Source organism: Mirounga angustirostris, unplaced genomic scaffold, assembly GCF_029215605.1.
Source record: "Mirounga angustirostris isolate CCGP_5_RB_7025 unplaced genomic scaffold, mMirAng1.0.hap1 SCAF_2, whole genome shotgun sequence".
Lineage (NCBI taxonomy): Eukaryota > Metazoa > Chordata > Mammalia > Carnivora > Phocidae > Mirounga > Mirounga angustirostris.
Genome location: NW_026991710.1, coordinates 148,538,917 through 148,552,919, shown reverse-complemented (window position 1 = coordinate 148,552,919; position 14,003 = coordinate 148,538,917). Strand labels below are relative to the sequence as shown.

Below are 14,003 nucleotides of genomic sequence, written 5' to 3'. Positions count from 1 at the left end.
AGACTTCAGGGCCTATGTTACATTTTATTACAGTCTACAACTTAAGTGTAGACTGGCAGAACTAAAGGAAAAGCCTGTTTCACAGCTGTTATGCATCTGGGAGTTTGGTTAAAAGGGACTAGCTTAGCTTGGCCTGAGTTGTGATAAAAAGCAGGGTCTAGAGGCCTTTTAACTAAAGTCCTGTGCTCTGATCAGAGCTGTATTTAATACTGGCCCATAAGTCCACATAATTATAACTTGTAAGAGTCTTTAGGACATCAGTAACTTTTAAATCTTACCATGTGAAAAATGATTATGTCACCTGTGGACTCTAAAAGTAGTCAGCAAACTGGGATAAAGGTGATGATCAAATCAAAGATTTCTGCAACTTTCTCTGTCCAAGTTTTGTACTTAGGATGTTCCAGCTATTCTTTGTAATATACCACTCCTTTTTTTTTTTTAATTTTATTTATTTATTTGAGAGAGACTGAGAGAGAGAGCACATGAGAGGGGGGAGGGTCAGAGGGAGAAGCAGACTCCCTGCCGAGGAGCCCGATGCAGGACTCGATCCAGGGACCCCAGGATCATGACCTGAGCTGAAGGCAGTCGCTTAACCAGCTGAGCCACCCAGGCGCCCTATACCACTCCTTTTAATGTGCTTTAATGAGGAATGTTAATTCTGGTAAATTAATGCTTCGTGTCACAGTTGACCTTACTACATTCTGGCTTTCTCCCAGGCTTGCAGATGGGTCAGGGGCTGTGGAGAGTGGCCAGAAACCAGCAGCTACAGCAAGAAGGTTATAGTGAGCAAGGCTACCTCAGCAGAGAGCAGAGCAGGAGGATGGCTGCCAACAACATTTCTAACACCAGTCATCGTAAACAAGTCCAAGGAGGCATTGATATATATCATCTTTTGAAGGCACGGAAATCTAAAGAACAAGAAGGATTCATTAATTTGGAAATGTTGCCCCCTGAGCTAAGCTTTACCATCTTGTCCTACCTGAATGCAACTGACCTCTGCTTAGCTTCATGTGTTTGGCAGGACCTTGCGAATGATGAACTTCTCTGGCAAGGGTAAGTTCATCGTAACATCTTTAATTCAGATATCTCTAAACACAATCATGCTTAAATGTTATTTTTATAATATATATATAAATGTATTATGATGTATTTCTTTTTAACCTTGGTTTGTATTTTGACTTGTTCTTTATTAAAACCCGGAAAGATAATGAGTCATCATCACAGTCAAATTTGATATTGGGAAAAGAAGGACAGTATAAAGGAAATGACTTTACAGTTAGAAGAGAAGTTACCAATGAAGAGGTGCCAGTTTATTCTAGAAATACAAGTTGTTGGGGTGCCTGCCTGCCTCAGTCGGTAGAGCATGCAACTAACTCTTGATCTCAGGGTTGTAAGTTCGAGCCGCACATTAGATGTAGAGATTACCTAACAAAATAATAAAATATCTAAAAAAACATACAAGTGAGAATTTATAATCCAAAACTTAAAGTGTTCACACCCCTGGTAGTTTGTGCTTCCCAAGTGAAGATTGTGTGCTTACTAATTTATATACTTCTATCACAGAGGTGCTTGTTAATATAAACTGTGGTGAATGTTTCATCTATTTTTTATTTTTTCTAACCAACATTTCATCAATGAAGTAGGAAAATAGAACACAAGAAGATAATCTGCTTGCTGAAGTGAAAGTAGACTATAGAAATTGTAGCAGTGATTCTGTCAGTTTAAATTTAACCTATAAATTTACGAATGTTTGGAATAGAATCCATGTAACTTCAGGTACTCCTTAAATAGCATCATATACTTGAGTTGTAAATATGTTACCAAACTTAGAAGAATCTTTGGATCTTGAACTTTGTAGTATCTAAGGTTTATTTAAATCTCATTTCTAGTGATTTAAAACATGTCTAAAAACAAAGGTCTTTTTGTGACTTTAAATAATTTCTAAATGAAAATCTAATTGAGAGAATTCATAAATTATCCAAATAACCAAACTTTAGTAAAAATGTATTACCAACAATAATATTTCTAATGCAGGCTTTCTGATGCTACGGAATTACAGTATTAAATATATAGTTAATTTCTCAACATCTAAATAAATAAAAATCATAAGCATGACCCTGTTACTCTCTCATTGTCTTGTTATAGTGAAGGTACTGTGAAAGTGAGAGGAACTTAGTAGTGTTTAAGGTTATTAATTTCTTAATTGGTAAAAGAAGAAATAAAAATACTTTAACACTGGCTCATTATTTATTTAAAATTTCTGCATTTTAGTATTACCAGAAAACTTAATTTGTAATCCTATATTTGAACTCTGAGAAAAAAAGTTTATTTCTAAGTTATCTGAACTCAGTCAGAATGTCCTCTTTATCTGGGATTTAAATCTGGGTGTGTATTTCTGACAGAAATGCTTCCTTTATTGTTACCACATAATTATGCCTATTTTTATGACACTTGTTTTTTTTTTTCCTTAGTGATAAATTGCTTCTATTTTAAATGGAAGGCCAGCTTAGTTTTTATTTTAACTGTATATGTGTCAAATACTTTTTAATGTTGAGAGGTTCTGTTATTTTCACATAGTTCAGTAATAAAAGTCAAAAGCTATAGGACTAAAAGTTCTGCTAAAATACTGATAATTTTCTAAACAAACTCCTAAACCCACTATTTTAGAATCAGGGATTTCATTTGGTTGGTAAAAATAATGCAAGGATATAAATATTAAGAAGATATTCTCATTAAATTACATATTTTACCCACTATCCTCACAGTTTTTGATGTTACAGGCTGAGACAGTAACTTTCTTGTTACCCTATACACTGTATGTGTGTGACATGAAATTTGAGTCAAAAATCAATAATTAATATCATAAAATGAAACTATTTTAATATCACTACAAGTAGGTGTTTGTGAACACACAAATCAGATAATTTTGAGATAGTCATTAAAAGTGTACTAAAACATAATTGCAGTATTCTCTGTATCTCTAGAGTAATGCACTTATATTTAATGATCTATGGTCTAATGATCCAGAATTTCTAGGCATTATAATAAGATAAAATGAGATAAAACTTTAGCTTTCAAATAATAACCAGTAGCTAATGCCTTTGTAGAGAGTTGGACACAACTATCCCAAACTGCAAAAATCAGTATTTTTTTTATTATGTTGATCACCATACATTACATCATTAGTTTTTTTTTCTTTTTTTATTCTTATGTTAATCCCCATACATTACATCATTAGTTTTTGATGTAGTGTTCTATGATTCATTGTTTGTGCAATAACACCCAGTGCTCCATGCAGAACGTGCCCTCTTTAATACCCATCACCAGGCCAACCCATCCCCCACCCCCCTCCCCTCCAGAACCCTCAGTTTGTTTTTCAGAGTCCATCGTCTCTCATGGTTCATTTCCCCCTCTGATTTCAGTATGTTTTATATGAACTATTAGCATTTTAGGTTTCACAGGATTTTTAAACAATCATGTATCACTGTGATGGTAAAAAAAAAACAAAAAAAAAAAAAAAAAAAAAAAAAACCCAGTGTTTTGAAGCAGCATCTTAAAACAGCTACTCTTAATGTCATACACAGCTTTTGATATATGTCCTGAAGTTAATAGCATAATTTCTGTGTTTATTTTGCCTGTTATCAATATGTATATTGTTAAAAAAAAAAAAAGTTCTCCGCCTACCTAGCGATCTTTGCCCCCATTCAACTTTACTTTGCAACGGATCATAATTACTTAATCCTGTTTAGCTTCTCGGCTAAGATTTCTAGTTCTGGGGGCGCCTGGGTGGCTCAGTTGGTTAAGCGACTGCCTTCAGCTCAGGTCATGATCCCGGAGTCCCGGGATCGAGTCCCGCATCGGGCTCCCTGCTCAGCAGGGAGTCTGCTTCTCCCTCTGACCCTCTTCCCTCTCATGCTCTCTGTCTCTCATTCTCTCTCTCAAATAAATAAATAAAATCTTTAAAAAAAAAAAAAAGATTTCTAGTTCTGGAGTAAGACTCCTTGGGTTCAGGTCAACTCTTTTATCTTTTACTGTGTCTGTGTCTCTTTATCTTCAGCACCAACATCATAGCATTGTTGTAAAGATTAAAAGCAAGTTAATACTAGTATAATGTTTTAAATAGTGCCTAACATCTAGTAAGCACTGGGTAAATGTTATACATTAATAGCTATCATTGCTATTATTAGTAGTAATATTATTAGTAATATTTTCTATTTAACTTATTAGTAATATTAGTAATTATTATTAGTATTATTAGTTATATAGTAATATTTTCTATTTATTATTAGTAATATTTTCTATTTAACTTCAAATAGTACTCATGAATATTATTAATCTTCAACTTGTGTTTATTAAGTACTGTCAGAGTTGCTAAATTGAAAGCATTTGTTGATCATACTCTAGTAAACAAATAAAAAACAAGTACGGAATTAAACATTTTCAACTTTTGAGCTATAAATTTCATGTTACTATTTTATCATGTGTATACATGTTTAACTTAGGAAATTAAATATAGTAATGTTTTCTTGTCTGATTTTATCTTTTATAGGTTATGTAAATCCACTTGGGGTCACTGTTCCATATATAATAAGAACCCACCTCTAGGATTTTCTTTCAGAAAATTGTATATGCAGCTGGATGAAGGCAGCCTCACCTTTAATGCTAACCCAGAGGAGGTAAGTGAAGAATGTGAATATTTGAAATAGTTGAACTTTGTTACTATCTTACTGCAGCTTTCCGATATAATAAACTTGCAAGTAAAGTAACAAGTCGTTGAATATTCCTTTTCAATGAAGAAATCACTGAGAAGCCCACTAAGTAAAGTTAATACTATATAACAGTCATTTCTCTTTACCTTATCAGCTCACATTTTAAATCTTTCCACCTGCTCATGTTGTGTGGCAGCTTCCATGACATATATGCAGTCCTCTACTGGACCTGATTAAAATATGACTACATTGTTTGTGGAGAGCACAGAATATGGTCATCAAATTTTATCTGCAGCATTTTCTTCCTGTTTTATTTTTCTATTTAGTAACGATGCTACTTTTATCAGAGACGATCACAAAGGACATTGTTCATTTGTGATACATCAAAATGTTGTCTTCGTAATGCCTTTAACAGTCCATGTTGCCCTAGAAACTGCTTATAGATTGTCATAAAACTGAATAATTTTATCAAAAAATCAAAATATGAAGACCATTCTTTCACTATTTTATTTTCCCTATTCTCATTTTTGTATATATCCTAGAAAGGTACAGATTCTCAGAAATGTTTTTTGTTTTTTTTTTCCTCAGAAATGTTTAAATGTCTGCTAGGCTTATTCTTAGAAACCTAATACAGCACTTAGAACTACTACTTCTAGGTGAATTCTTTTCTGTGGAAAAATTTAACTGGCAGTTATTTTAATTTAATTTTCAAAAACCAACTTTTTTTCATTTGTTGTAGAGGTATTAAGGGCTATTTAAATTATGCAGTCAAATATTTTTTTTAAATATCTTAACTTTTGCTATGTTATAATTAAAAACCTGTTTCCCCCATGTAAAATATTTGAATATTAAACAAATACTGATTTTAAAAATATGCATGTAATACAAATGACATTTTAAAAATTAAATTGATTTTTACTTATTACATATGATTTCTTAACTTTTCCTTGTATACAATTAAGAAATATAACACCATTGCAAAGCTTTACTGATATACCATCCATTATCAGTTAAGCCTTAGCCCCACAAATATGACAAAATATATATATTATAAAGCCTGGTATAAATATTTAAACGAAGAAATTTGTTCTCTCACTACTGTTTAATAAGAGTTTTGACGTTCAGATTGAATAGAGGACTGATACTTAATTTAGAAGGCAAATGAATAGATAGGCTGTCAAATTTAGGTTTTGTAACTTATGCCTTGATTTAAGTTTTTTCTGATGCATTTTATTATAAAATACACTTGTTTTTACTTTATTTTTGGTCAAATCCAAGTTCTTTTCCTTCTAAATATATAGCAACGGTAAGCGTGTCACTTTTTGATCTTGCCCTACAGCATAGCTACTCTGTACAAGAGATGCTTCTACACTTACATGTTTGAAGAATGGCCTGGTTTCAAAGCCTTCATTATTCTGTTTATTAGAATTTGACATTGCTTGTAGCTAATTAAAACAGTTCATATGACAAACTTTGTAATAACTTTATAATAAGGTACATAAATTGCATTAGTCTAATGATGATTACTGGAGAACCTAGTACAGTATATTACTTTAGATACATAAGGAAAGGCAGCTATTACAAGCCCCAGTCTTATTATGCCCAATTTATCAAGGCGTTCTGGTTCCTGTCATGAATTATACTGATAATGAGCAAAACTGTCATCTTTAATTCATATCACTTACAAATGTTACATTCTAAGGAAAGTATAACTTGGTAAGTACTGAGTTGTAGATTTACCAAGTCAGAAAAGTTGGATGTAACTGCTGATATTGATTATGGTAAGTACTCATTCCTTGCTAAAAGAGTACCAGTTTTTAAAACAAATTATAAAGCCATCATTTTTATGCAAAGATGAAACCACAGATAGGCCCTCTTATACTAGAATATGATATGGATAGTTTTAAATATCTAAATTGGAAAAGCTAGATGTCAAAATATGTTTCCATCTTTGCTACACATATCAGACTATAGAGTTCTTGTTACACCTCCTCTACTGTGTTTGGAGGGGTGGGCAGAGAAAAAAGATAAAATTAAAAGACCTCTTCTTATCTAACAAAACTTTAAAAAAAATTTTTAACTTGAATCTTTTCTAAGAGAGGGGATTGAAGTTATTAATTAAAATAAGATTTTTAGGTTTTCAGATTTTACTTATCCATCCTACCTTCCATTGTTACTGAGAGTTGGCTGTATTTTCTTCTTACTCCCTCCCTTGCCGAACTTAAAGATATCCTAGAGCATTCCAGAAGTGTTGAATTCACTATTCTGAAAGGGGCACACAGTGCTGTCAAGAGGCATAGAACTGAACCTTTCAGAGTGACTTGTGGTTCCAGAATTCTGATTCTATGCTTTTATGAACATCAGTAGCTTAGCAAGTGTGATCTGATAGCAAAATAGAATCCTGTCTTTACCAGAATGCACCTAGGTTATAAATACGCAAAGAAGGACATTGAAATAAATACTTGTAGATGCAGAGAAATGAGGGAAAGTATTTAACAACTATATTCTATATTTTATTTCGTTGACTAATATAAATAATAGCAACTTGGTTGTTTATCCAAGTCAAGCCTTCAGAATTAAATCATGTAATTGAAAGAGTTATCCTAATAGATGTTTTTATATAGAACTTATCTGTATGAGTCATACTTAGCCAGGTCTTAGAATGACTCTTGCCAAGATTTTTGAGCACTAGAAATCAGGAAGTACTTTTTGGAGGTTGATATTTCCACCCCACCCCATTGAAGCACTATCATCAGATGTGTTATTTGGGGTCCATTTAAGCCTGAGAAGTAAATTAGTTTTGATGATATGTGTAAATGTAAGTGTCATTTATTGTAACTACCTGAGGTCAGATGTGTATAATTGTTCAGTATTATAAAAAGTCTACTTTTCCATAATTTCTAGTTCTGTACTTATCATTTTGATAGCAAGCATCATTAAAATATTATAAAAATGAGAATACTTACAGCCACAGGGAACAAGATTCTCCAAAGGACACCGTTCATGTCACGGATATGGGTAACCAAGCTCCACAGCGGCTGCTGGCAATGGCTCATGGGGTGGGGGAGAACTTCCGCACAGCTTGTGGTACGATTCTCTAGCACGCTGTTGTTATCTGCATGATCTTGTGATCTCAGCTGTATGTCAAGTCTTGATCTTGTGCATGAGCTTGTGTACTTTGTGGCAGGTGACCACATTCTAGTCGAGGAATGTGCTAAAAACCATCCCTTTACGTTAGGCTGTATTTCCCCTGCATGTACAACTTACGTGTGTTGATTTTATTCTGCTAGCCGTATTGTAATAAAGTAATTTAACTTCTCAACCGACTAGCTATATTCCCTGAACTCCATTTAGTATGAAACATTTTCTCGACTTAGTTATTTTTAAACTTGGAGTCTAAAAAATTGGGAGCAGACATGGTTTAATTTCAATGTTATAGGTTTTATTTTTGTTTGTGTAAATATGTTTAAAAAAATGTTACTGAATAATATTCTTGGGAGGCCTGGGTGGCTCAGTCAGTTGAGCATCGGACTCTTGGTTTCAGCTCAGGTCATGATCTCAGGCTTTATGGGATTGAGCCCCTCAGCAGGGAGTCTGCTGGAGAGTCTTCCTCTGCCCCCCCCCACCATGTTCGCGTGCTCTCTCTCTCTCAAATAAATAAATAAATCTTTAAAAAAATAATAATATTCCCATGTGGGTCAGTAAAAGCAGTCTTTAACTATATAAGGACAATTTTCTTAGCTTCATAAAGGAAGACCCACATACATGCATATAATTTTATGCATAATTACTAGATTGATCTGGGATAGAATCTATTATGAGAAATATTTTAAATTGGAACTGTGCACACATTTTAGATGGAAATGCATAAACAATTTATTTTTGTGATAATGTAATCTTTTTGTTGTTGGACCAGCTAAAATATAAATGGGAAATTTGTAGTTCTCCATTTTAAAAAGGACCTCAGGAGTTTATACTCAGATATTAAATCTTACTGACTTTCTGCTCCAGTATACAGCAGCAAAATGTTCATTACCATTACTTCATAGCATAGCAACAGTGATGAAAAAAACTTTTATTTTTATTCCTAGGGATAGAAAACCCTGATTGGTATCATCAGAATGTACAGATAATCATTTTCCAAATGTGTTCTTTGGAATAATTATTCCACAGGATAAAGGACATAGTCAAAGGAGTTCCCAAATCTAATAAATTTGACCATGATAGGTTATGATTAGTTGGCTTATTTAAAGAATAACTTTTCAAAGTCTTTAATACACTGATGCACATTGTGAGTATGCGTTGTATGTAGTATCATTCAAATTTATTTGATAAAGTGTTAAATTTATTTGACAGTGTCTTTTTCTTTTGTTTTTTCCTTTGGTAAAGTAACATTCCGGGGGACACGTTCTATGATATGCTAGTATGGATTATCTGTATCTTAACTATGTGTAAATAAATGTATTCCTAAATGGATAGACAGCTAGCTTGACTACCGTCTTGTTCACTGACAGTTATCTGATGTCTATTTTACCAGTGATCCTTTTTCTTTTGAAAGTCTATGAATTTATATTTGTTCTCTTTCCTTTTGTCTGATAGTATTTTAAAAAAATTAAAACTGAGAGTTGTACCTTGAAAGACTGAGAGATTTATGAATGTTCTATATTTTGATTATCATCTAATTTGTTAAGGAAAATGTTACTTTGTAAAATAAAATCTGATAGAAATATTGAATTCAAATAATTACCTTGAGACATTGATACAAGTATTCATATCAAATAATTTATACAGCTCATTTATCATTTCATCCTTGATAGCTCATTCTCTATACTAACTCTGTTATCTCTTGCAACATGGGTATTTTCAGTGAAGGCTGACAGGCCATTAAGATGCTTTTAAGTTTGGCAAATGTACTGCCCACTTTTCCCTGTATGTATCACATAGGGTGTTTGGGCTGGAACGATCAGACAGTTTAATAGTGGCTTAACCGTATATATTTATTTACCTCCAAAGAGACACAGAGGTGGGTATCCCAGAGTTATTTCAGTGATAGACTGATCTCATCAAAGACTCTCAAGGTGTGTTGACTTCTGCCTTCTTTTGATAATAAGTTGGCCACCACCACTCAAAATATCACATCCTCATATGAAAGTATCCTCAGCACAAAGATAGGGGGCAAAACAAAGAAACTCTCCTCAAATTCCTTATGCTTATTAGGAAGTAAATATCTTTTCTGGAGCCTTCAGTGCACTACTTCTGATTTCTAATGGACAGACTGAATCACATGACCATTCCTAGACCTATTGAGAACAGAATAGAAGGGATTACCAGATTGGCTTAGAGTTATCATGATTTAGCAACTGTGAACTGACATGCTAAAAGCAATGAAAAGAGTGAAATGGCTTTGAGGCAGGCCCAAGCATCTGCAACTCTAGTTTTACTAGTGAGCCACTTACAAAATTTGTTTTTCTGCTTCTCTTATTTCTGGGCTGTACTGGTTTAGAAGCCTTAGTACCCAAAGGAGGAATATTGATAAGTGGCACAACAATTCATATTGGTTGCTGAGACTCCCTACTTGTGGTTTTAGGTCCTCCTGCCACTGAGCAAAAATGACCAAAAAAAAAAAGGGGGGGGGGCGGCCACACAATGTATGAGTGTCAGTAATTATGCTGTGGTTGAAGTAACGAAGTAACAAAAGTGGGGAAAACAGAAGGATAGAAGTGGAACTCAGGAGATGTCTTCGAGGTACTTCTAATACCACTATATCCTATCATAGAAGTAATTTAAAAAAAAGTCACATAGCCCTGTATGGGCAGGGTTTAAATCACATCACTTAGCTACTCACTAGATAAAGAACTTCAGCCAGCTGAAAGGGTAGCTCCATTCCCAGCCTCAGGAGTTGTACACAGTTTATTCCAAGATAATCATGCTAATATTATTCCTCTTGGCTTAGCATCCATGCAATCCAGTTCTGACCTGTAAGATTGGAGGAACATGTGCAGAGAAAATTTTAAGTTTCAGAAAGAGACAAAAGAAGGTAGTACTGTGAGTATCTATGTGTATGCGTACACATGCGTACATGTGTATACTTCTGGGACTAATGTATGAGCATATAATGATGGGAACAGATGCAGCCATCTTGCAGCCATGAGGGCTATTAATAACACAGGGCAGGTAGAACACTGGGAAGAAAGAATTGGGTCCATGAGCCTAACACGCCTGGAGCCAAAATACTTTGAAATTTCTTGTTATGTAAGAAAATAAAATCCCTTTACTTTCTTGAATAGGGTTCCTGTTGTTTGCAATCAAGAGCATCCTAATGCATCATCATCACCATCATCATTATTACCCAAACTCATTAAGAATTTGATACGTAATCCTGAACACAAATTATTTTTTATAAGAACAAACAGTGCTAATTTTCATTAGCAAAGTAATTTTATCCCCAATTTGCTGATGAGAATCTAGTCAGAGCAAAGGAGCTAGTTGATGCTAAGAAGAATCCCTCACTGTGTATAGCTTAAAAAGCTTTCTTCTCTATTGGAATTATTTACCTGAAAGAGCTAAAATACTCAAGTTAATTGGCAAAACCCCTTCCCTTGATTAGTATTAGAGTCAAAGTGAAAAACTATGCCTCTCAGACACTGAATATTATCCTCTGGCTACATAATTTAATATTTTCAGTCTGGTTACAACAGTCAGGTCATACCAAACTGGAGGCCATTCACTTTTTTGAGGGCAACATGGTAGGTGTATGGGTGTGTGTGGATATATCTTATCTCTTTTTAATTTGATCCATCATGTGTTAATTTTATGTTTAAGTAGGTAACTTTATCCTGTGTCTTTCAGATCAACTTCATTTTGCATACCGCCCTGACCATAATAGATCTTGACTACCCTCCCCTTCCCTTGTCACCGAGTCATTCCAATACAATGACTCCACAGAAGTCTGTGGACTCAGGGCAAACCTTTTAGAAGCTTCAAAGGGAAACAAATTCCCAGGCCCTCTTTTGTCTTAATCTAATTGAAAAAGAGATTCAGACCGAGAATATTGTATAGCTTATTCATCAGTCAAGCCATCTGATGCATTTTGCTTTTGTTTTCCCTCGTACATCATGGGAGATACTGTTACCTCATTTAGTATGAATTATCTAGGGTAAATATAAACAGAAATTAGTGGACAATGTATCAATCTAGGACTTTCAACTATAAGAAAGAATAAAGTTAGGATATTTGAGCACCACAGGCACCCATACTACAAATTTTAAAAATGTGCAGGGCTGAAATGACCAAGATTTTTTCTTTGCTTGAATTTTACTTTTGTTGCCAATTTAGATAAAGATACCTGGTGAGCTTACAATATTGTGTTAATATTCTAAGTACATTTCAAAGAAAAATCTGCTTGCCTTTTATTTCCTTACCATATCCTGACCATCTTAATACATCCATGTTCTTTGTTATCTGATGTGACCACAGTTTCAGTGAAACTTGACAGCGCTTTCTAGACCTAAGTTCTCAATTTTAATGTCCAAGGTAGTTTTCTCTCCTACACATCTTGTCTGAATGTAGCAATTGCAAATACCAATGTCACATTGAATGTCACTGTAAACGATGAATTCTTTATCAGAAATCTGAAAAATATTTCCTCAGTTCTTGGATGTCATCAGTTGTCAAGCATCCATCAGATTAATTGCAGCTTTTGAAATATGGAAGTATGTAGGAAACACTACATTAAATACAAATTTTTTACCAACTAACTGTAGTATACATTTATCCCTAATATTATATAACATTTTCTCTCATGTCATAAAGATTTTGAAGATGCCTTCTTATAATAAAAATATTAAGATCTTTGTGAACCACTTTTGGCCATTAGCAGGTAAAGATAGCATCAGAGTGACCTGTTGCTTTTTGTTATTTGTACTGGTGACTCCAAGTTTTGAGAATTTATAATTTGAGGCATTTCAAAGTATACTAGAGTTTTGATCCAACTCATAGGTTTTTGTTGTGGTTCTGTTCTGTTCATTTTTTACCCCTTAGTTTAATTATATAATCCTTAAAAGTCAATAGCTTCTCTTGAAAGCCACCTGGAGGCTTTGTATAGATTTAAACATGCATTCAACAAGTATTTATTAAGTATCTCTCCACTTACTAATTATATGACTTAGACCTTGTAAATTATTTAACTTCTGGGCTTCAGTTTCCCCATCTATAAAAATGGGGACAATAATATTTGTGATACACAATATGTTAGTGTGAATATGAACTAACATTCACACTAACACACTAACACTAAATATTATGAATTAATATTCACACTAACATATTGTTAGTGCCTCTAAGTACTCCCCAAAATGTAGCTTTATATTTATACTAGAGGTACAACTTAGACTATCAAGAGCCAAGCACTGCTGTAGGTGTTGGGCTTCATCCTCTCTTGGAACTTTTGGATTCCTATAGATAAATATTTGACACCTGAGTAATGTTCCTTCATAATGTATGCATCAGTCACACCAACATCTGCTAGCTTTAAATGATGATACCCTTTGCCTTTAATTTCAGTTTCTAGCATGTGATGAACAATCTTTTGCATATAACTTTTTGTGTCAGTGGTGATGCTTAATATAATCTTTTTGAGGACATTTTAAACAGTAATTAGGTTTCCAAAACTACGTTCAAATTCAAACCTGCGTCGTGGCTGAATATGGTGGTAGGATGAACAGATACTTTAATTACATGAATGAGTATACACATGTGCTAGCAGTGAAACTACTATTTAAATCCCAGCTTGCTTCTCTGTTTGTCTACCATTAAGATTTGGAGTTTTTCTTAATGTTGTTTATTTCAAAATTGTTTCAGAGCTGTTAAACTATATTTACAAATGTACATTTTAGAATCTAGGTTATATGAGAAAACTAATTTTTATTTATCAAAGCAAAGTTGTTCATTTAAATCTATTTGCATGTGATTTTTACAAGCAGGAATTCTGTATTAGCCAATATTATATTCAAATGTGTCACTTTCTCATTAGTTTGAATTATTTTTAATTGTACCTTAACCTAATAGAGTTTTATTTCCAGATTTTGACTAGAATGCTTTCTTTTTCTAATTTACAGACAGTTTAGAGAAGAAGGGGCCTTTCCAAGAAGCTTACTTTAGCTACCAGCAACTTGTCAATAATATTAGTAGTAGTAATTTATCATTAAGAATTACCTTCATGTTCTTCATCTTATCATCTTCTTGATCTATCCCAGTCAGCAGAGTGACACTTTTGGGGACTATTAGAAGTCAAAG

The 14,003-nt window shown here is 33.7% G+C and overlaps 1 protein-coding gene across 2 annotated transcripts in view; it reads left to right on the top strand.

Moving 5' to 3' along the window:
- Window positions 1–14,003, top strand: part of FBXO8 (F-box protein 8) — a 53,509-nt gene that overhangs the window by 19,284 nt on the left and 20,222 nt on the right. For both annotated transcript variants that reach the window (XM_045880130.3, XM_045880129.3), the window contains exons 2-3: window positions 717–1,053; window positions 4,550–4,676. In XM_045880130.3, the coding sequence (XP_045736086.1) occupies window positions 725–1,053; window positions 4,550–4,676 (456 nt within the window). In that variant the 5' untranslated portion in view covers window positions 717–724. The remainder of the gene's footprint in view (window positions 1–716; window positions 1,054–4,549; window positions 4,677–14,003) is intronic.